Source organism: Leuciscus leuciscus (assembly GCF_965113295.1).
Source record: "Leuciscus leuciscus genome assembly, chromosome: 1".
NCBI lineage: Eukaryota > Metazoa > Chordata > Actinopteri > Cypriniformes > Leuciscidae > Leuciscus > Leuciscus leuciscus.
The window spans coordinates 58,113,583-58,140,050 of NC_138725.1; the positions used below are offsets into that span (position 1 = coordinate 58,113,583).

The window sequence follows — 26,468 nt, forward strand, 5'->3', positions numbered from 1 at the left end:
CTTCTCTTTCCTCTCACCTCTCGTGTTTCTTGGTCTCGGTGCTGTGCCGGGGTCGTTCTTGACAGAAAGTTGCTACAGACATATGCCAACAGAGAGCTGTTTTTGTGCTTAAGTGTGTTTGTGTGTGTGAATGTGTGTGTATGTGTGTGTGTGTGTGTGTTACACAAGAATGAAACTGTGTACGTTCTGAAAGTTCCACTGAGCAGCTCAAGTTTTTGAAGTGAAATCTGTTTTTATAGTGGTCCTACTTTCCACATCTCTGGAACTGCAAGCAGCAGTAGAACTGTAACACAACTACACACTCTCTCTCCAGTCTAAAATGTGTTCACTGTTTTTCCTTTGAAGTATCTTCATTTTGTCTTAACTCATCTCTCTTACTCTCCTTCACATCTCCTCCCGCCCCTCTCTCTCTCTCTCTCTCTCTCTCTCTCTCTCTCTCCTCATCCTCTCTCTCTCTCTCTCTTCTCTCTCTCTCTCTTCTCTCTCTCTCTCTCTCTCTCTCTCTCTCTCTCTCTCTCTCTCTCTCTCTCTCTCTCTCTCTCTCTCTCTTCTCTTTCTTTTCTCTTTGTTGACTGAGAGCTAATCTGTACAGTCAGACAGAATGCCCAGGGGTTTCTATAGTAACAACTGCATTCCAACAGAGGGCAACTGAGAAGAAGAAAGTGTGAAAATGCAAAGAGGGAAGGAGAGGGGCGGGTTAAGAGTTCAGGAAGAGAGTCAGAAGTTTCACATAGACATGAACTGACTATTAAGTATCAAATATTGCACTGCATCGATCTGTCTGTCTATCTGTCTGTCTGTTTATCTGTGTGTCTGTCTGTCTGTCTGTCTCTCTGTCTGTCTATCAATATCTGTCTATCTGTCTATCTATCTATCTGTCTGTCTGTCTGTCTATCAATATCTATCTATCTGTCTATCTATCTATCTATCTATCTATCTATCTGTCTGTCTGTCTGTCTGTCTGTCTCTCTGTCTGTCTATCAATATCTGTCTATCTGTCTATCTATCTATCTATCTATCTGTCTATCTATCTATCTATCTGTCTATCTGTCTGTCTGTCTGTCTGTCTATCAATATCTGTCTGTCTGTCTATCTATCTGTCTATCTATCTGTCTATCTATCTATCTATCTATCTATCTATCTATCTATCTATCTATCTATCTATCTATCTATCTATCTATCTATCTATCTATCTATCTATCTATCTATCTATCTGTCTGTCTGTCTGTCTGTCTGTCTGTCTGTCTGTCTGTCTGTCTGTCTCATGTTCTTCATGATAAAACCTTCCCTCTCCTCTTCTACATTTACATTTATTCATTTGGCAGACATTTGTACATTCAAGCTTTATATTTATATCGGTCTACCCTAGGAATCATGAGTGCTCTCTTGAGTAAAGGTTCCCGTGTTTCTCTGTCTCTTCTTTTCCATAGAAATCTACACCATCCAAGGAAACTCTCACGGCAGCCCATGCTACTTTCCCTTCCTGTATGATGGCCAGTGGTTCCACAGCTGCACCAGTGTGGGCAGGGAAGATGGTTTTCACTGGTGTGCCACGACCCATGATTACGGAAAGGACCAACGCTGGGGCTTCTGCCCAGTAAAGAGTGAGTGAATTCAGCTGAATCCTGTTCACGTCATTAACAGACCTGACCTGTTCAATTCAGGACATTCTTTCACTGTTTTAGTCTGGCAGCGGGAATGTGAGACAACTGTACACATTCCTGCTCACTAAAATGCATCCCTCTCTCTTTCCAAAGGTGCCGACTGTGAGACATTTTGGGACATAAACCCTTTGATGGATAACTGTTACCAGTTTAACTTTCAGGCCACGCTGTCTTGGAGTGAAGCACGAACCAGCTGCCAACAGCAGGGAGCAGACCTGCTCAGCATCACTAAAGTTGAGGAACAAATCTATATCAACGGTGAGAGACGGAAAACAAACGCGATTACATTCATTACATTAATGAAATGATTTGCTTTGGAAAGAGATTCAAATGAAATGATTCTGGTAAATGCAGAAAAAACAAGACCAAAATTGCTTCTCTCACTTTTGTTTTAAACTCTGTGGAATGTGTTTATAAAGTGTGTGTGTACCGTAGGATTGATAACTGGGTACAGCGCCACCCTGTGGACGGGACTGAATGACTTGGATCTCAATGGTGGCTGGCAGTGGGCTGACTCCGCCCCTCTCAAATACCTAAACTGGGAAACAGGTGAGACCACACCCTCATTTAACCACACCCACCCTGACACTGAATTAGTAGAACTTTAGCTATTAAAAATGGTAGCAACTATTAATTTATCACATGGCTCTGTCTAATATGTGATTCTGGACAATTGAAGCATTCTGCAGTCAAATATTTTCATATAATGACAGCTACACTGTTTAAGTTTAGCTACATCTAGTTTATGTGGTAGTTTCATGTCTTTTGTAGCACTTTACAGTTTCTTCTCACTTACAGTAATTACATTATTTAAACTAAAATCAATGATAAAAAGAAATGATTCTTGAGCACCATAATTATCGTAGTAGAATGATTTCTGAAGGATCATGTGACACTGAAGACTGGAGTAATGATGCTGAAAATTCAGCTTTGACATCACAGGAATAAATTACATTTAAAAAAATTTTAAATAGAAAACAGTTTATTTTAAATTATAACAATATTTCACAATGTTATATTATTGTTTTTGCTGTATTTTTAATTAAATTAATGCGGTTTTGAAAACATTAAAGACATCTTACCAACCCCAAACTTTTAAACAGTAGTGAATTTATTTATAATATATAAAGCCATGTAATAAGTAGGATAATGTACAGTCAGCAGGTCATTATTAGACCTCTGAAAATGACCAATGACCAAACAATAAACCAATAATGACCAGCTGACTATATATTTTTCTTACATATGAAACAATATTTTACTTTAAGACTTTTTTCTGCATTGTTCTGCTCTCTTTAGAGTTCTTAGTAGATCTTATTTTATTTGGAACAGAGGATATGTAGGAGCTCATTTGCATTTCTATTAGGGAGGATGTGTTATCATCTCATGTGTGCTTGTGTTTGTGTTGTAGAAATGCCAAGCTATGACGAGGAGGAAAACTGTGGAGTGATCAGCACCGATGCCCAGGGTCGCTGGCACAACCGGGACTGTTCAGTAGCTCTGCCTTACATTTGCAAGAAACGCCCGAACGCCACACTCGACCCCTTCACCACAGGTATGTGTGCAGTGTGTGAATGCACATTTGTGGCTTGTGGTTCACATATAAATGTACAGAGAAATGTTACCACTGCTTACACTTATACTTTAAATGATTAAATATGATTTGATTTATTTCATAGGTAAACCTTGTCTTGCCCAGCCATGCAATTTAAGTATCTTGACCCAAAATTGCATGCTTTTTTTGCATGCCTTAGAGTTTGGATTCTGCTGATCTAGCTGAAAGTCTGTTTTGTTCGCGAAGATTTCACCTGTGCTGTGTCTGTGTGTGAAACAGACTCCTGGGCAGATGACGGGCGGTACCAGTGTGATGTAGGCTGGCAGAACTTCCAGGCGGGCTGCTATAGGCTAAACTCAGACAACCTGGACTGGAGCTCCGCCCACAAAATATGTCAGAAGATGGAGGCTAACCTTGTTAGCATTCACACCCTCCCAGAGCTCGAATTTATCACTAAGCATATGAAGAAAGGTATAGACATGCTAATGCCCGTTTATAAATATACAGAGAACATTTTCTTTATCAGTCTTTTAGCCTTTTTAGTGAAAACAAGAAATTGCCTTTTCTTTTTGTTGAGCATAAACCTCGCTAAATTTGGCTCATTTTAAGATAATACATTAAATATAAAATATATAATAATAATAATAAAAAAGCAATTATATTTGATATAATTTGGCACAATCTCCATGATGTTTCAGACTCTCTCTCTTCCTGTCTCTTAGACATAGAGGAGTTGTGGATTGGTCTACATGATACAGCTATGCAGATGAACTTTGAATGGACAGATCGCACTCCAGTCATCTTTACTTACTGGCATCCGTTTGAACCCAACAATTTCCGAAGCGTTAACGAGGATTGTGTTACCATCTGGGGTCCTGTGAGTATATATTACTATATGTTGTGTGCATTTACACACTGTATTGTTCAACATTTTTAGATCGGTACGATTTTTTTATGTAAAAGTAGTCTCTTCTGCTCACCAAGGCTGCATTTATTTGATCCACTGTTTTCTATTTGAATATATTTAAAAATGTAATTTAATTCTGTGACGACAAAGCTGTATTTTCATCATCATAACTCCAGTCTTCAGTGTCACATGATCCTTCAGAAATCATTATAATTTGATGATTTGCTGCTCAAGAAACATTTCTTATTATCAATGTTGAAAACAGTTTGAAAAAAAATTTGGTATACTTTAATGAATAGAAAGCTCCAAAGAATGGCATTTATCTGAAATAGAAAGCTTTTGTAACATTATACACTAGCGTTCAAAAGTTTGGGGTCAGTAAGATTTTTTTTTTTGGAAATAATTTCAATAAATTAATACTTTTATTCAGCAAGGATGCATTAATTTGATCAACATTGACAGTAAAGACATTTATAATGTTACAAAAGTTTTTGTTTCAAATAGATGCTGTTCTTTTGAACTTTCTATTCATTAAAGAATCCTGAAAAAAATTTATCCAACTGTTTTACACATTGATAATAATAACAAATGTTATCTGGGCAGCATATCAGAATGATCTTGGTCTTGGTGAGCGTAAGAGAATAATTTCACATTTCTACTACATAAATGACCCAATTTAAATACACATTCATCTTTCCAGCGGTGAAATATCCCTTTAAAGGTAAAAAGTTAAAGGTTTCAGTTAAAGGTACAGTGTGTTAATGTAATGTTTTTTCAAACCTTTTTAGAACTGTCTGACTGATGCTAATGGATATGAATCTGTTTTTCTTAAACTCATGATTAAGACAGCGGTCCTAAAAGGCTAAATTTACAGCAGCTTCATAGCGATAACCCCTCATTATACAGTATGTGTGTGTTTGTAGGAGGGCCGCTGGAACGATAGCCCATGTAATTACTCGCTGCCCTCGATCTGTAAGAAACCGGCTCAGAAGGCTGACGACCGGATAGAGGACCACGGCTGCAAACGGGTAAATCACTCTGTTGCCTTTTTCCTTCCGTCTCCCATTCATCTTTGTCATTGTTCCCTTTTCGTTTGTTTTAACCCCGTAATTATCCGTTTTTGTTTTGTTCTCTGCAGTCTTCTGTTTGTTTCTTCCCCCCCCCCACATACTTTCTGTTGCCCTCTTTCTCTCTGTATAAAGCCTCTATTCACAGTCGCTGCTGTGTCATGCTCTTAAAACTCCAGATGTGGTCAGTAGACCCAGACCTGCCACAAGCATACAGTAAACAGAGAAGTCTGACTCACACACGCTAGTCTTCGTAACTCATAACTGTTTTCAAAAAAGTTTGAGGTCATGGACCAAGTTGCACTCACAGACACAAAATATGCATACATCGGCAAAATTTCATCTCATTGCCTCTGTCTGTCACCCCTCCTCCCATTTCCTTCAGGTCTCTCTACATGAAACCCCTTTGTTTTGAATGAGTGTGTGCATTATTGCAGTTATCTTGCTGTGACCCTGGTAATATGCATCTGTTAAATAAGAACTGTGACCCTGTGACCCTCAGAGTTCAGAGGTTACTAGACTGTTTGACTAAGTTACTTCTTTCCCTTCTTTTCGTGCACATGCAAAACCAGGGCGCTGCTCTTTGGTTATACAAGTGTTCTGATTGGTTTTTAGTATGATGCTTGCTATGCAGTTCTGGGTGGTTTCACTGTGATGTTCTGCTCTAGAGATATGACTCAGGCCCCTCCTCTAATGTAGGTCTGTGGGATTTTTTTCACCTGTTTATCATCCACCGGGCAAAAAAAAAAGTCTTTCTTAAATTTTTCAATATCATTCATATCCGTAGCACAAATGGATGGTTTGTTCCAGTTGAATATTTAGGATTGGGGGTTGTTTTAATCACATTGGAGCATTAGTAAACGTGATGTGTGCCTCGTCAATTTCATATAATTACAGTGCTTTCCAGAATTTATTTTATTTTATTTAACCTGTTAAGCTGCAACGCCACTTTTGAAAAATCCCCAGAAATGACATACCCAAACTGAAACAGATACAGTTCATGAACCCTTTGCACTAAAAGCACAAGTATGATCTCATTTGAAAGCTGACACCTGGTAGTTTATTGTAAATGTAGAATTAATTATTGTCATAATGAAAATTTTTTTTTTTAAATAGCTTCAAAGTTTTGTAAAGTTATTAGAAATTTATTTTTATTAAACATATTCATGAAAATAAAATTGAAGTGGGCCCTGGAGCAATCTAGAAATGCACTGCAGCTAAAGCCATATGTGTGACCATGTTATATTTAAAATCTGAAAATGATAAGTCTAAAACTCTGTATTTGGTTAAATGTTTTTCAAGATCATGTCAAATTACTTTATTTTAATTAGACTCTAAAAATGCTACTGATGTTTAGTCATCATCTAAGTCATCTATTCAGTCTATTGTCTCTATTGTTTTGTGGTGCAAACGAGCCCCATTCAGTCTCAGTCTCCCCAGTACACATTCACACCTCTCCAGCCTGGTTATGGATCTAAATATGCATATCTTTTGTCTGCATTATAGTTACTAACGACTGGCTATTCACAGGCTATTCATAGGGTTTCAATCCCTAATTTATTTTATCAAAGTTCTCACTTATATTTGAAACTGTATCAAATGCACTAAAACATTTCAGAAAAGCATGACTATTTAGAAAAAAAACCCATAAAAGAATAACTTCTAGGTGACAGGTGCACCTGAGCTAGCTAGCATGTTAGCTTAGCACACCATCAATACACGACCATTTATGAGATTAAAACTATGTTTGTGCTTCAAACTTATTTTATAACGCAAGTCGATTGTTTTAAATAATCTTCTGTGATCTAATTTGGCTTCAGATAAAAAAAAAAATCTGAAAGAAAATATATTATTTATAGTATGCACGATGATAAAGTCTATATCGATTAGCATTACATTATAAATATAATCTATTATTATAAAAATACCTGGCATTGCTTGAAGAACACTCAAATATCATTTGCAATCATGTTTATTGTCTTCAAAACGTCTATATCTGCATATTACAGCGATCTCTGTGTTAGCTTTGTGTGTAGCTGCTATCAGTGACGTCCTTGAAGGTCACATGATTATGTCTCTTCTTCATGTTCCATATATGGAGTATTTTTGTGCATATAGCGCCCTCAGGCTATAGGTATGAATTGAAAACACAGCACATCTCAGTAAGAAGCGCTCATAATGATTACATCGACGCATTTGGGTATAAATTCAATAAATATTATTCCTGTCTATAGAAATATGATGTGAATCTATGAGAATATATCAATATTTCTCCAAGTCTGCACATTTTTGAGCTAAAAGCCCTGAGGGACGTTGTTTTGTGACAACAGCACGGAGTTTTTTTTTCTGAATGGACCAGCTGACGCTCATAATTCATATTAAAGGTATCAACGCATTTTTCCATTTCATAACTCCTGACACAAAATAAGACATAACTGTCACTATAAGTTTCTCAGAATACAATAGTTGTCAAATACTGAAACTTGAGTCTTATATCTTTTTAATGATGTATAGTTTGTCAAGGTAAAACATTTAATCTGATAGTAACTTTGAACTAAATAAATAAAAAAACGCTTCAGTGCGCCGACGCACTGGTGAGGGTTAACAGTCATTTTTCTACTCCACAATTAACTTTTGGGACTCCAGTCCCATTTAAACTTCATTTTGTAGATCATTTCAGCAATTTTTGACTTAAGGGGGTCGCACACCGGACGCGCAGCTCGGCGGCGCGCCACGCAGCGCCACGTCTTTTAAATTCGAACACACACTATTCTCTATGAGAGTACACACACTGGCGGCGCCTTTCAGCGTCTGTCCGCGGCGGCTCAGGAACGTGTTCAACGCAGTCAAAAGTCCTGCCGCGCCACAGAGCGCCATTTACATAGTTTTATATTAAATGTACATGTATGTGTCTCAAATCGTAGTTAATGTATATACGGACTTCACCCTGTGCTGCAATATACATTTAGTTTTATATTTATTTACAGAAATCAGAAAATTGCTGATGTTATCGGATTTTCAGGTGACAGTTGTCCTAGACGTGGCGCGGCGCGGCGCTGAGCTGCGCGTCCGGTGTGCGGCCGCCTTTACACTGATAGAATGATCATTCATTAAAATCTAACCGTCAGCAATTCTATTAACACAATATTTGCATACTGATATTGATTGGTTGATTATGATTGACTGATTTATTTTACACTACCATTTAAAGACTTTTAATAGTTTTAAGTTAATACTTTTATTCAGGAAGTATGCATTAAATTCCTAAATAGTGACAGTAAAGACATTTACAGTATAATGTTACAAAAGATTTATCTCAAATAAATGCTGTTCTTTCAAACGTTCTATTCATCAAAGAATTCTGAAAATAATTATCAGTATTTCCACAAAAAATTAAATAGCGCAACTGTTTTTAACATTGATAATGATAACAAATGTTTCTTAAGCAGCAAATCATCATATTAGAATGATTTCTGAAGGATCATGTGACACTGAAGACTGGAGCAATGATGCTGAAAATTCAGCTTTGACATCACAGGAATAACAGGATTTAAAAATATATATATATATTTGTCATGGTTGGTTTCACAATGAGACAAGTAGAGGATGTATTAGCAGCAGTCTTACTTTATTGAACTAAATAAAACAAACCTAAACGTGATAATATTAAAATAGAAAACAGTTATTTTAAGTTGTAATAATACATTTTTTATCAAATAAATGCAGCCTTGGTGAGCATTAGAGACTTCTTTCAAATCATTTAAAAAAATTCTACCGACCCCAAACTTTTGAAATCATATCTACATTGCATATTATTGTTAATCTCTCTTCCACGTTCTTCCTGTATTGAGCTTTACAAATTGCAATCAGTTTATAAGGCATTCAAACTATTCTTTTGCTGCTTAGCAAGCACTTTCTGCAGATGAAAATCTAGTTAGAGAATGTAATGTTTATTAAAGTCATTGTGAGTTTGTCATTGTCAGACAATGAGAGAACACATCTGTCTCTCAGTTATGTCTTAAACAGACAGCCGGCCGACAGGTCAAGTTACCGCCTCTTGCCAAGTGCTGACGTGTCATTTAGATACATTCCTTAAAATGTGGGTGTCTGTGTGTGGATGTGTGTCTTTGTGTGTACAAGTTTGGCTGTACTTGTGAAGCCCAAATGTCCTCACTTATAGTGAAATCTAATGACAACTGATGAGTGAAGACATTTTACTGGTCTTCACTAGTTAAAAAGGCTTATAAATCGGCCATTTCTATTTAAATCTAGTGTTTTGCACATGTTTCTGTAATTGGTTAGGGTAATTTAGGGGTAGGGGGGTCGGGTTTGGCAAAAGAAAATATCATTAACCTGATATAAAAACAATGGAAGTTTATGCAATGTCCTCACTAATATAGTGAAACAAACATGTGTGTGTGCATGTGGGAGGGGGATGGGGGGCTTTATTAATTTTGCCATAGGTCAAATTCACCTATGAACAGAACCAGCTTAGATCAGTATGGTCTAATTCCTTGCTAGTCCAGACTGGTTTATGCTAGTTTGTGTTGGTGGGCATGCATTTAATTAGAAAAAATAATTTTCAAACAAATTTCCAGATCATGCCCCCACAAATGGTTTCTTTCTGGTGTATCGATACATAAAACATTAAAAAATCTCTAGGTTAAAAAAAAATATGCTGAACTGTTCGGGAGCATCTATCAGTGCAGTATATTTATAAGCATGAATAATATAATGCATTATAACCCTGCAAACTCTTTTCCTCTGGTGAATCTCCTCAGGGTTGGAGATGGCACAGTCCTTCTTGTTTCAAGGTTGGAGAAGAATCTCTACCCTTTAGTGATGCAAAAGGAATGTGCGCTAGCAACAATGCTACGCTCGCCATTATTAATAACAGGTACTGGACACAAGCCTCGCAACATGGACTGGATTTGTGTTCAGCTTGTGTGCTTTTTCCTGAAACCACCAAATTATAGTGTAACGTATGAGGTCCTCGTGTGCGTGTTTCCAGGTTTGAGCAGGCCTTTGTGAGCAGCCTGGTGTTTGGACGGTCTGTTGATCAGTTCTGGCTCGGCCTGTGTAATGAGAATAGCACCGGCCCCTTCCACTGGATAACGGGAGACGAGCTCGCATACACCAACTGGAACAGAGACGAACCAGGTGCAGAAACACACACGACCGTATTCATGAGATGAGCATGTGTGCACCTGAATAGCTTGTGTCTGTATATCATTTGGTACTAAACCATAAAAATGCTAATCATGAACCTGCTTGATGTGCAGCGCGGATGAAGGGAGGCTGTGTGGTGATGGTGACAGGTCAGGCCATGGGTCTGTGGGAGGTGAAGGACTGTGCCAGCGTCCGCTCGAAATACATTTGCAAACAGAATCAGGACGCTTCTTTCATCCCTAGCCCTCCTGCTCCTCAGCCTACGCCCTCCCTGACAGGGTCATGCCCATCAGGATGGAAAAGCACCAATACGTTTCACCACTGCTACAAGGTGTGTCTGTCACAGCTGTGCACCACTTTGAAATTGAAAACACCTTGTAAATTCCAATTTGAACTGAATTTGTATTTGGATGCAGATTCTATATATAAATCTATATCTAGATCTATACAGTTCGCTCACATTAAGCGATATATATACAATATAGCAAATCAAACAGTCTGATGTTTTTAAATGGCAAAATTCGTTTATATTATCACCCAGCTCTTCATAAAAAGCTTTATCTTCACATAGGGCAATATATATTAGTAAATCTCAACTGTTTGATTGCTTGTATCTTTGCAAAATGTAAACTATATTATTGCCCAGCACTAGTCTGCTAAATGCATGAAGGAATTTAGATATTGAACATCATGATTTTCTGTAAAGCTGCTTTGAAACAAAGTGTATTGTGAAAAGTGCTAAACAAATTAATTTGACTTGCAAAGTCATATCATTTCTGTTAGTGTAGTTTTTTTTTTTTTTTATGAATCTTTCCAGATAGATTGTTATATTAACAATTAAAAAATTTATTTTCCCAGATTGCTCTCTAATTTAAAGGTATAGCGGAGGATGTTTTACTTCCTGGTGGGTAGTCTAAACTATTGGTCCTCCTAATTGTCAATCATTCTGGTGAATCAATCAAACTTTTCAAAAAGTGGAGAGGGCGGGTCTTATCTAAAATTTGGAAAGATCCTCCGCTATACCTTTAACCTAAAGTCTTTACAATGCAGTCAAACAAATCATACATCATGGTGCTGAAATTAAAATCTCTTTTTGTTGACTGCATTAATTGTTTTGACAGTAATTGTTTAACCTATCATGGAATAAAATGACACAATTAATGACCACAAATTTATCACACAATTAATAATCGCAAATCTTTTGAGTTGAATTATCCCTGTCATTCCGATTCAAATTCCAGATCAACCTCCTGTTAGTGTTGCTGTTCAATTAAAAAACGGAGCATATTCTTAAAAACTGAATTTTGTCCGGCCCTGGTGTCAGTGATCGCTGTGCTTTTGTAGGTCTTTCATGCAGGTGCACTGGAGAAGAAACTGACTTGGATTCAAGCTCACAAATTCTGCCAGAAACATGGAGCTCAGCTCGCCAGCCTCAGCACACCGGAGGAAGAGGCCTTTGTCTTCCAGATCCTCCATGAGGCCTTCGGGTAGGTGTGTGTGATGAAGGGTACAGGTGTGGGTTTGTAACGTATATGAGGGTGTGAGAATTCATGTTTTTGTAAAGTTTTCTTTATTCACCAGTTGTTACACTCAGATACTCCAGAAATAGAATGTCTTTATGTTTTTTATGTGTAAGATTAGTTATTATCTTAAACAATAGTTGTGTACGAGTTGAACTATACTAGGCTTCCACCGACGGGGCGAGATGTGCCTGTTGCAGGCGGGGAGGAGTTGAAAACGGATATAAGACACTTTCTGCTTCCTGTAATCCTGTAGTGACGCTTTTGAGGTGTTTGCGTACTTTATCACAGATGAAGTGCATTAGATACAATATTTGTCAAATACACCGAAGTTTCAGACGTTTTCATGAAGCAACAGAAAAAAATTTCATTCACTACTTTATTTACTGCTTAATACAGTGCCAAATGTATAAGAATAAAGTTCAACATAAGCCTATAGTATTTAAATACCAATAAAATGGCTCTATATTTTTATAGACATTATATATAAATGTATATATTTATAATTTTATTTATGTGAATCAGTTTTATTTGGATAAATATGACACAATATAACATTAAGATTACATGAAAAGAGTTTTTACTGTTTTAAAAACATGAATTTGTGATTTGCTGAATGCGAATCAGGCCAATCGTGAAACAGCTGTGTCATCATCAGAGCCTGTGCAGCTGATTTGGGGCGGCTGGTCTCGTCTTTAACAAAATGTCTAATCAGAATTCATTTCGCTTGGTCTGCGCAGCGCCTCATTTAGTCGAACTTACCTTTTATGAGTAGAATGCGTCATGTGAAAACTGCCTGTTAAAGGTATAGTAGTGTCTAACAGTTCTGCTTTCTGATTGGCTGTGTGGACAGGGAGGCGGAGGATCATGAGCAGCACTGGATATGGATCGGGATTTCACGCCGGAATAGTGACAGTTGGACATGGAGTGATGGATCAGCTGTGAGTTTCCTAAAATACTGTGAATTTTTCATTGTATTTCATTGCACTACAGCAGTGTGTATACTGAATATTTTAATAATATTAATGGTTATTTTAATACTAAGTCAGGATAATAAATTATATCCAGTATGAATTAAGAATGTTGAATTTAGTGCTTGTTTTGTCTAATTTTAAATAATTATGAGAGCCCTTTGGAAGTTTGCTGAGGCCCTCTAGTGGGCCACGACCCCCTGTTTGAGAGCCACTGCCATAGAGCAAAAAAAGATTCTTAAAGGATTAGTTCACCCCCCCCCAAAAAAATTCTGTCATTAATTACTCACCCTCATGTTGTTCCAAGCCTGTAAGACCTCTGTTCATCTTCAGAACACAAATGAAGATATTTTTGATGAAATCCGAGAACTTTCTGTCCCTCCATAGACAGCAATGTAATAACCACTTTCAAGGCCCAGAAAGGTAGTAAAGACATCGTTAAAACAGTCCATGTAACTACAGTGGTTCAACCTTAATGTTATGACGTGACAAGAATACTTTTTGTGCTAAATTTTTTTTTATTCTCGTCTCTTTCCTATAGCTCAAACAGTAGAGCGTTGGTGCTTGCAACGCCAAGGTCATGGGTTCGATTCCCAGGGAAAGCAAGAACTGATAAGAATGTAAATGTGTACCTTGAAATGCAATGCGAGTTGCTTTGGATGAAAGCGTCTGCCAAATGCATAAATGTAATAATAACATTGCAGTCTGTGGAGGGACAGAAAGCTCTTTGACTTCATCAAAAACATCTCAATTTGTGTTCTGAAGATGAGCAAAGGTCTTATGGCCCATAATTTTCATTTTTGGCTGAACTAAAATAACAAATGAACAAAAATGTACAACCATTGTATTCTTTGAAGTACCACAGCAAATATCAATGTACCATGGTATTGTGATCTGCTACCATTACTTTACTATAGTACCGCCACACTAGCTTTTTGCTTGGAATTCTACAATATAAAGTCTATTATCTTTTTTCTCTTTCAGGTGGCCTATCAGAACTTTGGCAGAGGGAATTATGGTTCTGCTGAGTGCGGTGCAGCTAACATGGCTGACACCAACTGGCTGGTATCACACTGTGAGTCTGAGCTAGACTGGATCTGCAAAATACCTAAAGGGAAGGTAGAAGAGGAACCCGAGAGCCATGAAGGTCTGTCACAGTGCACGTTACCATGTTATCTTCTCTTTTTTTGCCTTTAGAAATATAACACAGTAATATAATCGAAACAAGCTTGTTTGTGAGCTGAATATGATTTTGAATCTAAGTAATGTGAGATTACTATAAGTGTGTGTCTTTGTGTAGACACTGATTTAGCGTGGGTTGACTTTGAGGAGGCCCAGTATAAAATGTTTGAACATCGCTCCACGTGGGAACAGGCTCAGACGATCTGCACCTGGTACGGCGGCTCTCTGGTCTCCATGCACTCTCCTAAGGAGAATCAGTTTTTGGTTAGCACTTTACGCAAGGTACGCACACATAACACAAACACACACTATCCTCTAACATGTATCCTTATGACAGCTATTGTGATCTACACTTAAAGGAATACAAAAATGAAAATACTGTCTGCATTTCCTTCATGTCATTACAACCTTACATTATTAAATCTCAGACAGAATGTCAGGGCATTGACTGGTAACAGTTATTTGAATTGTGAATGTAATATGGTGCTGGAATGACATGAGTGTAAATGTATAAAATATTTGGGGTGGATATTTTGAATGGAGAGTTTATTTATCATATATATATATACAGTATATATATATATATATATATATATATATACCGGTACTTTTAATCTTAACTGTATATGAAATGTGAAATACCAACCAAGATTTGTATATTTCACTGTGTCTAGATGTCCCGCAAAGAACATGATCTGTGGTGGGTTGGGTTACACACATTTAAGAACGATGGGAGATTAAGGTGGTCTGATCATTCGGTGCTCAACTATGTGTCCTGGGGACTAGGACAGCCTCGACCAATCAGCAAAGAGCCCAAATGTGTCCAAATCTCCGCCTCAAAAGGTTTGACCAGAAAATATGTCATCTTCACCTTGATTTGACATGTACCAGTTTTGACTGCACATTTTAAAACATTTTTAATTTAATAAACTTGCTGCAAATCACTCCGCAGAAGTAGCAGTGCTTCACCTTCTGAAAATATAGTTCCCAGTTATTTTGTCACTTATTGGGAGCAGTATGCTAGCTGGAGCCGTTTACCCCCAGTCTTTGTGCCAAGCTAGGCTAGCAGTGGGTGCGTCAGACAGAGTTACGGAGATGAAAAGGGTATATATGGACTTATCTAACTCTGGGAGATACGGTGAATAAGCTAAAGTCCCAAAAAGTCGGCGTGTTCCTTTAAGGTTCAACACTTTTGAATGTCCAGGTTATTTTGGGTAATAATATGTGATTCAACAGCAGTGAGTTAAGTGAATTGCTTTAATGTTTTCTCAGGTGACTGGGCAGACCAGAAGTGTCATGTCGATCTTCCGTACGTGTGTAAGAGGGTAAATGTGACGGGTACCATGCCTCCCACACCCGCTCCTCCCCTCATACCCGCCGGCTGCCCCCAGGGCTGGAGTCCTTTTCTACACAAGGTCAGAAATTCACTGCCATAACCTGTCTGCTTTTACACTTGCAAGGCTAAAAAAAATCTGTTTGCGTTCAAATTTTGTTTTTATTTCAGCCTTTTGGTTTTAGGTTCATCTATTTTTATATATATATATATATATATATATATATATATACACCTTTATACTTTTAAAGAAATGTATCATTACATTGACTTAACTGCAACTGTTCAGGAATTTATTAGATCATGAAAAGTGATTTTTCGGGGTAAAATTCAGGGATAAAGGGATAAAAATCAGATCAGTCAGAAAATCAGTCGTTTCACTGATGAAGCAAGATATTACATTCTGATTATATCATTTTTCTTTAGAACGTAAAAATAATCAGGAACTCTTCTTGTTAATCCTAAGTACAGTTATTGTTCTCTAATTTGATGTAAACTATCTATTTATATCATGATGCTCATAATATTGGTTGATCATGTGATCTATGTAACCATGTGACTCCTTAAATTAAGATGGCTCCTGCACTAAGCATTGCAAGCTTGACATTGACAAAGGTCGCATGTGACCAAAATATTTGCCCTTTTTTCCAGTCAAATATTGTTTTTATCTCACATTTGATGACTTCTTTGGTAGAGTGTGCTGACTCTCTTGATGTGTTTTAGAATGTAAGGAATTATAGATCTGGCCTGCCTTCCAGTAATACGCACATTGCACATTTTCTCATATCAGTAATCTCTGAATTCTGTTTCTTTCCCTCATTTTCTAACAGTGTTATAAGGTGTTTGGAGAGGAGCTGTCGAGTCGTAGCACTTGGGAGGCTGCCTCTAAGACGTGTCTGACACATAGAGCCACGCTAGTGACAGTGCCAAACCACAGAGTTCAGGGTAAATCAAACCCACACACACTACAGAAGGGAAGCTAGGTTACGCAAAAAAAAAAAAAAAAAAGAAAGAATAAGATTCATATAGAGAACTATAATGAATCTTGGGACTGACATGCCCCAACGTCTGTGTGCTTAGGGCCCTGTTTTCAGTTTGTTTTGTTTTGCAATAACTTGTGTGAATGGAAACAGGCTAACCTCGAATTTTATCTATTTCTTTCTCTCTCATCAGCATTCCTTTTGACTCAGTTACCCAACAGCAGTTTCCATGTGTGGGTGGGGCTCACTTCAGAATCTCAGGCTCAGTTCAGGTGGTTTGAACCGGGGTTGCTTAGCTACACTAACTGGGCCCCTGGAGAACCAGTGGACAACAGACAAATGAAAAGCCCAGTACGTTATTTAAAACAAAATGTTTTAATGAATGACAGAATCTATCTATCTATCCATCTATCTATCATTTGTAAACTTAGAAATTTACTCAACAATATGCATACGTGTGTCCCATTAGGGTAACTGCATAGTGCTTCTCCATGGTAGTCCTCAACGGATGATGGGCATGTGGGCGTCTCGCAAGTGTGACGCAGAGAAACATGGCTTCATCTGCATGAAGGATAAAGGTACAGGAACATCTCAAATTCACAGTCACACACAAATATGCATTGCATATATGCTGTTATATTTCCTGTGTGCATGTGTTTCCAGACCCTGCCTTGCCCCCTGGCCTGGACCCTCTTCCCCCATCATTAGATGGCTCATTAGAATTCAATGGCGTGCAGTACCGGATCTTGCAGAAGCGTCTGGACTGGAAAGCAGCTCTACAGGTGTGTGAATCCATAAATGGAACACTGGCTGCAGTACGGGACCCACGGCAACATGCCTACCTCACCCTCCTCGTCAGCACTCTCCGCAAACCCGCCTGGATTGCACTACACAACGATGGGGTGAGTGACATTGTGTGCATGTTGTACGTCTCATCTCCTGACATGTCAGTGCTTCAGCAAAAGCTTCTTGTATTTCCAGGGGCGAAGCTACACATGGTTGGGTGAAGAGGAGATCTCTTTTAGTGACTGGCAGGATGGAGAGCCCAAGCAAATGTATGGATGTGGTCACATGACCACTGAGGGCCAATGGACTGTGGTTGCTTGTAATTCAAAATTAAATGCAGCCATCTGTGAAATTAACACGGGTAAGAAGATGTTACAGTATATTTCAGAATGGCATGCTATACTTTTTTTGTAATATTCTTTGGACAGTATGTACATTTTGTAAATGCATGGAATTCCCAGATGAAGTAGCCTCCTACACTGACCCAAATTGGCAGTATGCATCACTCTTTGATTGGAATACAGATTTTCTGTACTTTTTTTGATTAAAGCACTGTATAAAATAGTTATTTTAGTAGTAGTATTTATATACTATTATATTCAGGGGTGCACATAACTTTTTTAGGTCTGGTTCTCAAGGGAGCACCTGGAGATGCTGCTAGATACTCACACTTTATGCGGCACACTTATCCTACAAGCTGTCGGCATCACTTTCCTCCTGACTGCTCTCCTCACTATCTTCTTTTCTCTCAAACATGGCAGATGATGTTCCATTACATTTTTTAATTCCGTTTTAATTGTTCTGGATTCCATTTTATTCCGTTTACATTTTTTGGACTGATTTTCGGCACAATTTGATGAAAGCTTTAAACGCTTCAGAAAGCCTCGGCTTCCCATCACTAATGAACACACTTATAATCATGATTGCTTTCTTACCAGAGATGGAGAATAATCCTACTCCATTAACTCAACTGTTCCCAAAAATGTTGGTACTCAAAACAAAAGCGCTTCCCTCCACGTTTTCTGCTGTGCACAGTTGAGCAGTTATGTGCACCCCTGATTATTGTATTATTTTCAGTCTATTTTAGTTTAAGTTTAAGTCATTTGCTTTTATCATTTTTTTTATTAGTTTTGTTATATTTCTATACAGCTTTTTTTTATTTCAGTTTTAGTTTGAGTAATTTTAGCACTAAAACTGATTTATTTCAGTTAGTTTCTAAGGCATATCTAATTTTTGTAAGTTGTTAAATTTGAGTTTTTCATCTAATATTTAAACTATTTTATTTCAAAATTATTTTAAATGACCAAAAACTATTTAAAAAAAATGAACAACACAGGTGTATACTGTGCAGTATGCTGGTGTTCCATTCCAGACATAGCCAGTGTGTGTTTGGATCTGTGTCTGTGTCTGTGTGTCAGGCGTGTTCTAATAGCATTTTGTTTGTTCTGTTTCTGTGTCAGAGAGGAGGACAGACCACAGGTGGATGTATCCAGGTATTTGCCCACATCCTGTAGGTAATTGGTCCTGGGTTCCTTTCAGAAATCACTGCTACTCGTTCATCTTGCACGAGCTACAGTTTAAACACGAGGCCATACGCAAGTGTAGCAAAGGTAACGTCCACACACAGGAAAAGCCAACAAGAACAGCACAGGAACATATTACACAATTAACTTTTTGTAATCTTGTTTTTTTTTCTTTCTCAGTGGGAGCTAAACTGTTGTCAATATTAGATGAAAACGAGAATGGTTTTGTGTGGGAGCACATGCAAAGTTTTCAACAACAGGCCCATGGCGCTTGGCTTGGAATGAACTTTAACTCCAAAGGCAAGATGGTTAATAATTAACACTTGTTTCCTTTATTGAAATAAAATTTGGATCTCCCTTATTTAGACCTCCCTGTATGTGTTTGATTCTACAGAAGGCAGTCTGGAGTGGTCCGACAGCGAAGTAGTGGACTACAGTAACTGGGAGCAGCAGGACGCTAATCTGAGCATGCTGTCCGCCAACAGCTGCTTCTGGGTTCAGAGCAACACGGGCCTCTGGAGGCCTGGGTCCTGTAAAAATCGCACACATGGAGTCATCTGTAAACGACCACGGGGTATGGACTGTCACATGCATATGGAAACATATGATATATCTGCATATAGAAAAAAGCTACACAAAAGCACAAACTTATTAAAACATGTATGTGTACATAGAAGTCTTAAAGCAGGGGTGGGCAAACTTTTTGGCTCAAGGGCCACACTGGGTTTTAAAATTTGACAGAGGGCCGGCCCAGTAGCAGATTATGAAACACAATCTCATGAAAGTGCCTATCTATACCACAAATTTTATTTCTCGTGCCATTTATACGCAAAGAATGTTTTTTGCGTGCATATGCTACGCACTGTAAACCCCTTGGTTAGGATTAGGGGTGCGGAGTGCGTGCCTATTACACGCCATAAAGTGCGTATCATATGCATGCGAAAACTGCGTATCATAAGTAGGCTACTACAAATACAATTCGTGGTATTCGCACTTTCATGAGATCGGGCTGAGCAAACACATTTACGTTGTGGCAACGTCTGCGCGAAATTCAACAACTGAGAGACGACATTCTGACAATACATTTTTTATGCTAGATATCCCCCATTTAGCATGTTATGTTTTGAGGTTAATTTTTTATTAGTTAGATGTTAGATAATTATAGCCTATACTTTTTAAATATTGTTTATCCTTATTATTATTTAATGGGCCTAACAGTAAATTAGAAACAAAACACCTGCAAGTGTACACTTAGAAGAGTAAAAATGACAGAAATTAATTCAACTTTATTAAAACTGCATATGGCAATCAATTTGCACTTCCAAAAGTCATACATTTGTGGAAAAAACGAAATAAACGAATATACAAATTTATTTTTAAGTATACTAAAATAAAACATAAAAAGCAAAGGCAGATCGGAACATTTCATGAACAAAACCGGGTTCTGTACATGGCAGACAGGGGAGCGCGGTCGAAAGCCGGGCGATAAAGGTCGGTAAACGGCATCAGTCAGGACTCAGGATACATCCACAAATCCAGAGGAGCAAAGAAACTAAATAGCAGACAAATCAAAGGAAAAACTAAACGGGTGTGCAAGCGGTTACCAAAAATTTTTTTTCTCTGTGAGTTTCCAAAAAAGGAAAAAACATTAACGTGCAACAAGTCTATGCGCTTAAGTCGCTGTCTGTTTGGTTTCCATGGTGACGCGTCATTGCTTGTTACGTGACACACACACCGCAGCCACAACAGCGCTGAATGAATGATGATCTGCTTTTATGTTATTTTTCCTTTTTTACATTTGTTAGCTATGGCATGAAATATCTGATATTCCGATTGTCAAATATATGCAACGCAATATATATATATAACGCAAAGTATTGCAAGAAAAAGGCTAAATGAATGCGATCTTAAGACAATTTTTTAAATACTCGACGGGCCGGATTAAACAGCCTAGTATGTGGCCCGCGGGCCGTAGTTTGCCCACCCCTGTCTTAAAGGGTTAGTTCACCCAAAAATGAAAATTCAGTCATTAATTACTCCCCCTCATGTCGTAAGACATTCGTTCATCTTCAGAACACAAATGAAGATCTTTTTAATGAAATCTGAGAGCTCCATTGACAGCCTATGCAACTACCACTTTCAAGCTCCAGAAGGGTAGTAAAGGACTCACATGGATTACTTTTATGATGTCTTTACTACCTTTCTGGAGCTTGAAAGTGGTAGTTGCATAGGCTGTCAATGGAGCTCTCAGATTTCATTAAAAAGATCTTCATTTGTGTTCTGAAGATGAACGAATGTCTTACGGGTTTGGAACGATATGAGGATGAGTAAAAAATGACAGAATTTTTTTTTTTTTTATGAACTAATTACCCTTTAAGCACAACAAAAAAAAAGACCTCATTGATTTTTCAAAGGTCAATAAGAAGGTGATAAATGGTCATGCAAAAGTAATGATACATTAAAGGATGCATTAAAATGATCAAAACAGTAAAGACATTTATGATATTATAAAAACAGTTCTTTTGAACTTTCTATTCATTAAGAATCCTGAAAAACATTTCCACAAAAATATTAAGTGGCACAAATATTTTTAACATTGATAATAAGAAATGTTTATTGAGCATCAGATCAGCATATTAGAATGATTTCTGATGGACCATGTGACACTGAAGACTGGAGTAATGACTGTTTTGCCTTCACATGAATAAATTGCTTTTTAAATTTAATAAATTGCTTTATTGTAATAATATTTCACAATATTACTGTTTTTACTGTATTTTTATCAAATAAATGCAGCCTTGTTGAACATAAGAGACTTCTAAAACAGTACAATATCTTACCAACCAAAAACAGTAGTATATAACAAGAAATGTTGAAAATGGTAAGTTGACCTCAAGGAAAAAATAAATATAAAAAAATGTATGAAATGGAAGAAATGCTAATACAATGATTCACATTCTTGAGCCCAATTCTCCTTTTTTTGTATTTCCCTTTTTCAATAGGAGCCGCAATAGAGCCTGTATTTCACCGTAAGTTATAATCATATTTAAACCTCACATTTACCTAAAATATGTTGACAATACTATCAAAAATCTATTGAATGAATAATCATAAAGTTGCTTGTCATTTACTTATTTGAATATTTTATTTTTTCTCTTTCTTCCAGCTGAGGTCGACCATCTCCATGTATTAATTCAGGTCCTGGTGGCAGCGCTTGTTCTGATCGCTCTGGTGGTGGGTGGGATTTATCTCTATCGTAGGCGGAGCTTTGGCTCAACGGGCTCCTATGAGAGCGCTCGGTACAGCCGCACTAACTCCGCCCCCTCCGAAGAAGCAGAAAAAAACATTCTCGTTTCAGACATGGAGTTGAACGAACAGAGCGAATAATGCTGGTTGTGTTCAAACTGATTTCGAAACACCAAGGAAAACAATTCTGCTAACGCAGCAACTGACTGAGAGAATTTACGTTTAGGAAAAAAAGAGTTTTTTTTTTTTTTTTTTTTAAGACACTGAGAGAGCTGTGTAGAGCGCAGCAGATGATCAACCAAAATCAACAGAGCTGAAACTTTTTTTCTCCTAAGGTCAATCCATCTAAGTCTGTCAGCCAATCAAATTCCACCATCTCAGAGGAGCTGTTTGGATTGGCTAGTGTGGATTTTTTTTGTTTTTTTTGTTTTTTGTTTCTTTATCCGGAAGTTGAAATAGTTTATATGCGTATTTTTTCATGTCACAGTTTTATCCTTTAGTGCCAAAAGGGAACAGTGCCCCCAAAAAACACATTGACTGGAACTTACAGACTATGAGAGCGCACAATCACACACACACGCTACAAGGTAACGCCACAACAGTATTTCTTTTTCAGACTGTGACTTTTGAAGTTATTTGTTGTTCCATTTTTTTTTTATTGCTCTTTTTCTAAATTTGTGCAGCTGAATTTGATTATCTCTGGGTCAGAATCCAGGTCCCTCGCTGATCCGTCTGAAAATGATAATCATAATAATTACACATCACATGAAACGATGGTATGTTTGAAGTTCAGTGGTGCAGAACCCCCCAAAAAAAGGAAAGAACTGCAGACAGAAATAGACAGATGAAAGTGCATGTGAATGAGCCTGTGACAAGCACCGCAATGTCTCTCTCTCTAATCACACGCTGAACGCAGAGCTGCCCAACAGGAAGTCTGATCTCACTGTAACGGCTTGCTTGATCTCAGCCGGTGTGATGAGCTCATGTAAAAGCTGAATCCAAACAGTACATGGAATGAAACTTAAACTTTGTACTTCTTTCTTTACTTTCTCTAGTTCTTCTTTCCAGTTCTTAACTTTTCCCTGTTTTCTTGCTTTCCTTCCCCCCCCCCCCTCGACTCTTGGCAAGGCCTCGAGGTGAAACGGTGCTGTGGCCAGCTGTGGAATGTCGAGTCAGCGAGTGGAGCAGATCTGGAGCCAATCAGAACACAGGAGCGAAGAGGGCAAGGCATTAGAGAGAGAGAGAATAGTGAAGGTTTGAATGGGTTCTTCAAAAAGGGATAAGGGAGGAGAAGATGGAGAGGAGGAGACAGTAAGAGGTGGGGCTTCAAGAAAGAGGGACTTTAGGTGAGCAGGAGTTACGGGAAGTGTTGGCGACTGAAAGGGGACTTACGTTTCTGCTCCCTGCTGGATATTTGCACAGATGGCTTATCTAAGAGTGTTTTAGTGCTGTGGATACGTTTGCCAAAGAAATCTAGTCAAATTATTATTACAAATGTGTGAAGTTGTATGGATTGTTGCTGTTACGATGCAAAAAAAAATTCTTAGTATTGTTTTCCAGCACAAATATCTAAACATTCTTAAATCAAGATATATTTACTTGAGAAGCCAAATGACTATTTAGTCTTCTTGCTTTCTGAAATATGTATCAAAATTAAGTGAGTTTATGCTTAAAACAAGGTAAAGTATCTGCCAATAGGGTAAGAAAAATAAACTTGATTCAATGGGGAAATAATTTTTCTTACCCAGCTGGCAGATAGCCTACTTTACCTTGTTTTAAGTAAAAAACACTCAATCTTGAAGACAAGATTCAAGATTGAATCTTGAATCAATCCCCCCCAGAAGACAAGACTTAATAACTTATGTCATTTTGCTTCTTGAGAAAATGTTTAGATATGTGTACTGAAAAACAAGACAAAAATACTGAGTAATAAAAACTATTTTTCCGTGTACACTCTTTATACATTTATTTCTCATGGTTTTAATAAGCAATATACAATCTGCAGTTTGAAGGTCATTAGACTTAGTTACCAAGGAATTTCAAAAGATTTCTACATTCTCTTAAACAGTGAGTAGTGCTTGTCAGGATGTGTGGCTTCTAAGGGCTTTTTATTGCATTGCTATATATATAGTTGCTTACTCAAAAGAGCTCACCTCCAAGTTCCTTTGGTCTTTAGGTTATTTAGGTTTAAAGGTTTGTTCAGATCGCTAACCCCTAAGTATGAGGCTTAATAATTGTAAATCTTGCGTTAGCAAACACCACTAATAATCCGTAACCAGTGCTTCCCATGTATCAGTGCTAACTTTACTCGCAAGGCTTTGTTTTTAGAGAGATAGGTGGCGCCATTTCAGCACTTATAGACTATTCTTTACACTTTAAACTTTCTTGCTCACTGTTAAAACATAATTTTTTGCTTAGTATTTTACTTATAACTATGAAATAAGATTTGTATGAGAATGGCCTTTAATATAATTGTAAGAAATGACATGACGCATGTGGCCTGAAACTGCAGTACGACATCGGACAGTTGTTTCTCACAGTCGTGTGTATGAAATGACATGTTTGATTTTGACCATATACTGTAGATCATACAGAGCATCAGATTATGCGACTTCTCCACATACATGGACTATGATGTCACACATTGCCGTCATGACTTGCACATGGTCATGCAATTATGCAAGAATTATTCTCAGCCTTAAGCCTTTGTGAAACAGTTTGTGTGAGTAGCTCAGACTGAATTTGCCCTCAACAAATAGAAGTGAGATTGCGGGAAACACCTTTTTTTTTCTTCTTTTTTTTACTGAATGAGAAAAATAATTCATCTTCAGTTCCTGGGAAGACAATGAAAATTTTCATTTTTTTTTTGTTTGTTTTTTGTTTTGAATATTTTGTGAATTTGCTTTTAAAAATGAATAAATAATATGTTTGCTATGTGACTGCTATAAAAAAAATGTCTGTCTTAACAGTAACCTAAAGTTATGCATTTCAGTTAGAGGTGATTTAAAAATGCTTAGAATGATCTTTGAAAACGTTACATGAATGCTTGTGAAACGTGAATCTACATAGGCCTACCTGTTTGAACAATTGCACTAAACAGTATGTGTCGCTAGGGGGCAGAGTTTGCTTTCAAATATTCTCAGGAATGATGAGGGTCGAGATGAAAAATGTAGCCTTCAGTTTTTGTCAGGATTTATGATTATTATCATAAATCCCGACAAAAACTGAAGGATACATTTATTTTTAAAAAACAAAAACGGAATGATGCATATATATATATAAATATATACACACACAAAAGTAGTGGAAAAGTTTCCAAAGTTATTTTTAATGTTTTTGAAAGAAGTCTCTTATGCTCAAGGCTGCATTTATTTGATAAAAAAACAAAACAGTAATATTGTGAAATATTATTACAATTTAAAATAATGGGTTTCTATTTTTTCTTCAGTGTCACATGATTTTTCAGAAATCAGTCTAATATGCTGAATGTTGTTTTTATAACCTGTGATATTTTTTTCAGGATTCATTGATGAATAAAAAGTGAAAAGTAAAAAAAAGATCAGATTTTTTATTATTTTGTAACAATATACATGTGTTACTGTTAAAAAATTGGGGTCAGTATTTTTTTTTCCTAATTAAATTTTTTTTTTTTATACTTTTATTCAGCAAGAATGAGTTTAAACATATTAAATGAAAAGTGATAGTAAAGATTTATATTGTAATAAATTATTTATATTTTAAATAAATGCTATTCTTTTTAACTTTTTATTTATCAATGAATCCTTAAAGTATTATAGGTTCCAAAAAATAATTAAGCAGCACAACTGTTTTCAACATTGATAATAACTGAGTATCAAATCAGCATATTAGAATGATTTCTGAAGGATCATGTGACGCTGAAGACTGGAGTAATGATGCTGAAAATTCAGCTTTGCATCACAGAAATAAACTATATTTTAGAGTATATTAAAAGTGTAATAATATTTCACAATATTAGGTTTTTTTTTGTATTTTTGATCAAATATATGCAGGCTTGATGAGCATAAGAGACTTCTTTTAAAAACTTTATGTATACACAAATATATACAGTGAGGAAAATAAGTATTTGAACACCCTGCTATTTTTCAAGTTCTCCCACTTAGAAATCATGGAGGGGTCTGAAATTGTCATCGTAGGTGCATGTCCACATGTGATAGAAAATCCAGAAATCACAATGTATGATTTTTTAACTATTTATTTGTATGATACAGCTGCAAATAAGTATTTGAACACCTGAGAAAATCAATGTTAATATTTGGTACAGTAGCCTTTGTTTGCTATTACAGAGGTCAAACGTTTCCTGTAGTTTTTCACCAGGTTTGCACACACTGCAGGAGGGATTTTGGCCCACTCCTCCACACAGATCTTCTCTAGATCTGTCAGGTTTCTGGGCTGTCGCTGAGAAACACGGAGTTTGAGCTCCCTCCAAAGATTCTCTATTGGGTTTAGGTCTGGAGACTGGCTAGGCCACACCAGAACCTTGATATGCTTCTTACAGAGCCACTCCTTGGTTATCCTGGCTGTGT

At 37.2% G+C, this 26,468-nt stretch overlaps 1 protein-coding gene across 1 annotated transcript in view; it reads left to right on the forward strand.

Moving 5' to 3' along the window:
• Nucleotides 1-22,708, forward strand: part of mrc2 (mannose receptor, C-type 2) — a 34,802-nt gene extending 12,094 nt beyond the window's left edge. Inside the window, exons 3-28 of the mRNA XM_082152083.1 lie at nucleotides 1,431-1,604; nucleotides 1,758-1,922; nucleotides 2,100-2,213; nucleotides 3,076-3,219; nucleotides 3,499-3,690; nucleotides 3,942-4,096; nucleotides 5,050-5,154; nucleotides 9,975-10,090; nucleotides 10,205-10,353; nucleotides 10,476-10,693; nucleotides 11,707-11,849; nucleotides 12,736-12,823; nucleotides 13,838-14,000; nucleotides 14,154-14,317; nucleotides 14,710-14,878; nucleotides 15,308-15,450; nucleotides 16,199-16,313; nucleotides 16,542-16,699; nucleotides 16,818-16,926; nucleotides 17,012-17,250; nucleotides 17,330-17,495; nucleotides 18,595-18,744; nucleotides 18,838-18,957; nucleotides 19,052-19,231; nucleotides 21,660-21,686; nucleotides 21,824-22,708. Coding sequence (XP_082008209.1) covers nucleotides 1,431-1,604; nucleotides 1,758-1,922; nucleotides 2,100-2,213; nucleotides 3,076-3,219; nucleotides 3,499-3,690; nucleotides 3,942-4,096; nucleotides 5,050-5,154; nucleotides 9,975-10,090; nucleotides 10,205-10,353; nucleotides 10,476-10,693; nucleotides 11,707-11,849; nucleotides 12,736-12,823; nucleotides 13,838-14,000; nucleotides 14,154-14,317; nucleotides 14,710-14,878; nucleotides 15,308-15,450; nucleotides 16,199-16,313; nucleotides 16,542-16,699; nucleotides 16,818-16,926; nucleotides 17,012-17,250; nucleotides 17,330-17,495; nucleotides 18,595-18,744; nucleotides 18,838-18,957; nucleotides 19,052-19,231; nucleotides 21,660-21,686; nucleotides 21,824-22,044 — 3,887 coding nt within the window. The 3' untranslated portion in view covers nucleotides 22,045-22,708. The remainder of the gene's footprint in view (nucleotides 1-1,430; nucleotides 1,605-1,757; nucleotides 1,923-2,099; nucleotides 2,214-3,075; nucleotides 3,220-3,498; nucleotides 3,691-3,941; nucleotides 4,097-5,049; nucleotides 5,155-9,974; nucleotides 10,091-10,204; nucleotides 10,354-10,475; nucleotides 10,694-11,706; nucleotides 11,850-12,735; nucleotides 12,824-13,837; nucleotides 14,001-14,153; nucleotides 14,318-14,709; nucleotides 14,879-15,307; nucleotides 15,451-16,198; nucleotides 16,314-16,541; nucleotides 16,700-16,817; nucleotides 16,927-17,011; nucleotides 17,251-17,329; nucleotides 17,496-18,594; nucleotides 18,745-18,837; nucleotides 18,958-19,051; nucleotides 19,232-21,659; nucleotides 21,687-21,823) is intronic.
• The last annotated feature ends 3,760 nt before the right edge of the window (nucleotides 22,709-26,468 follow it).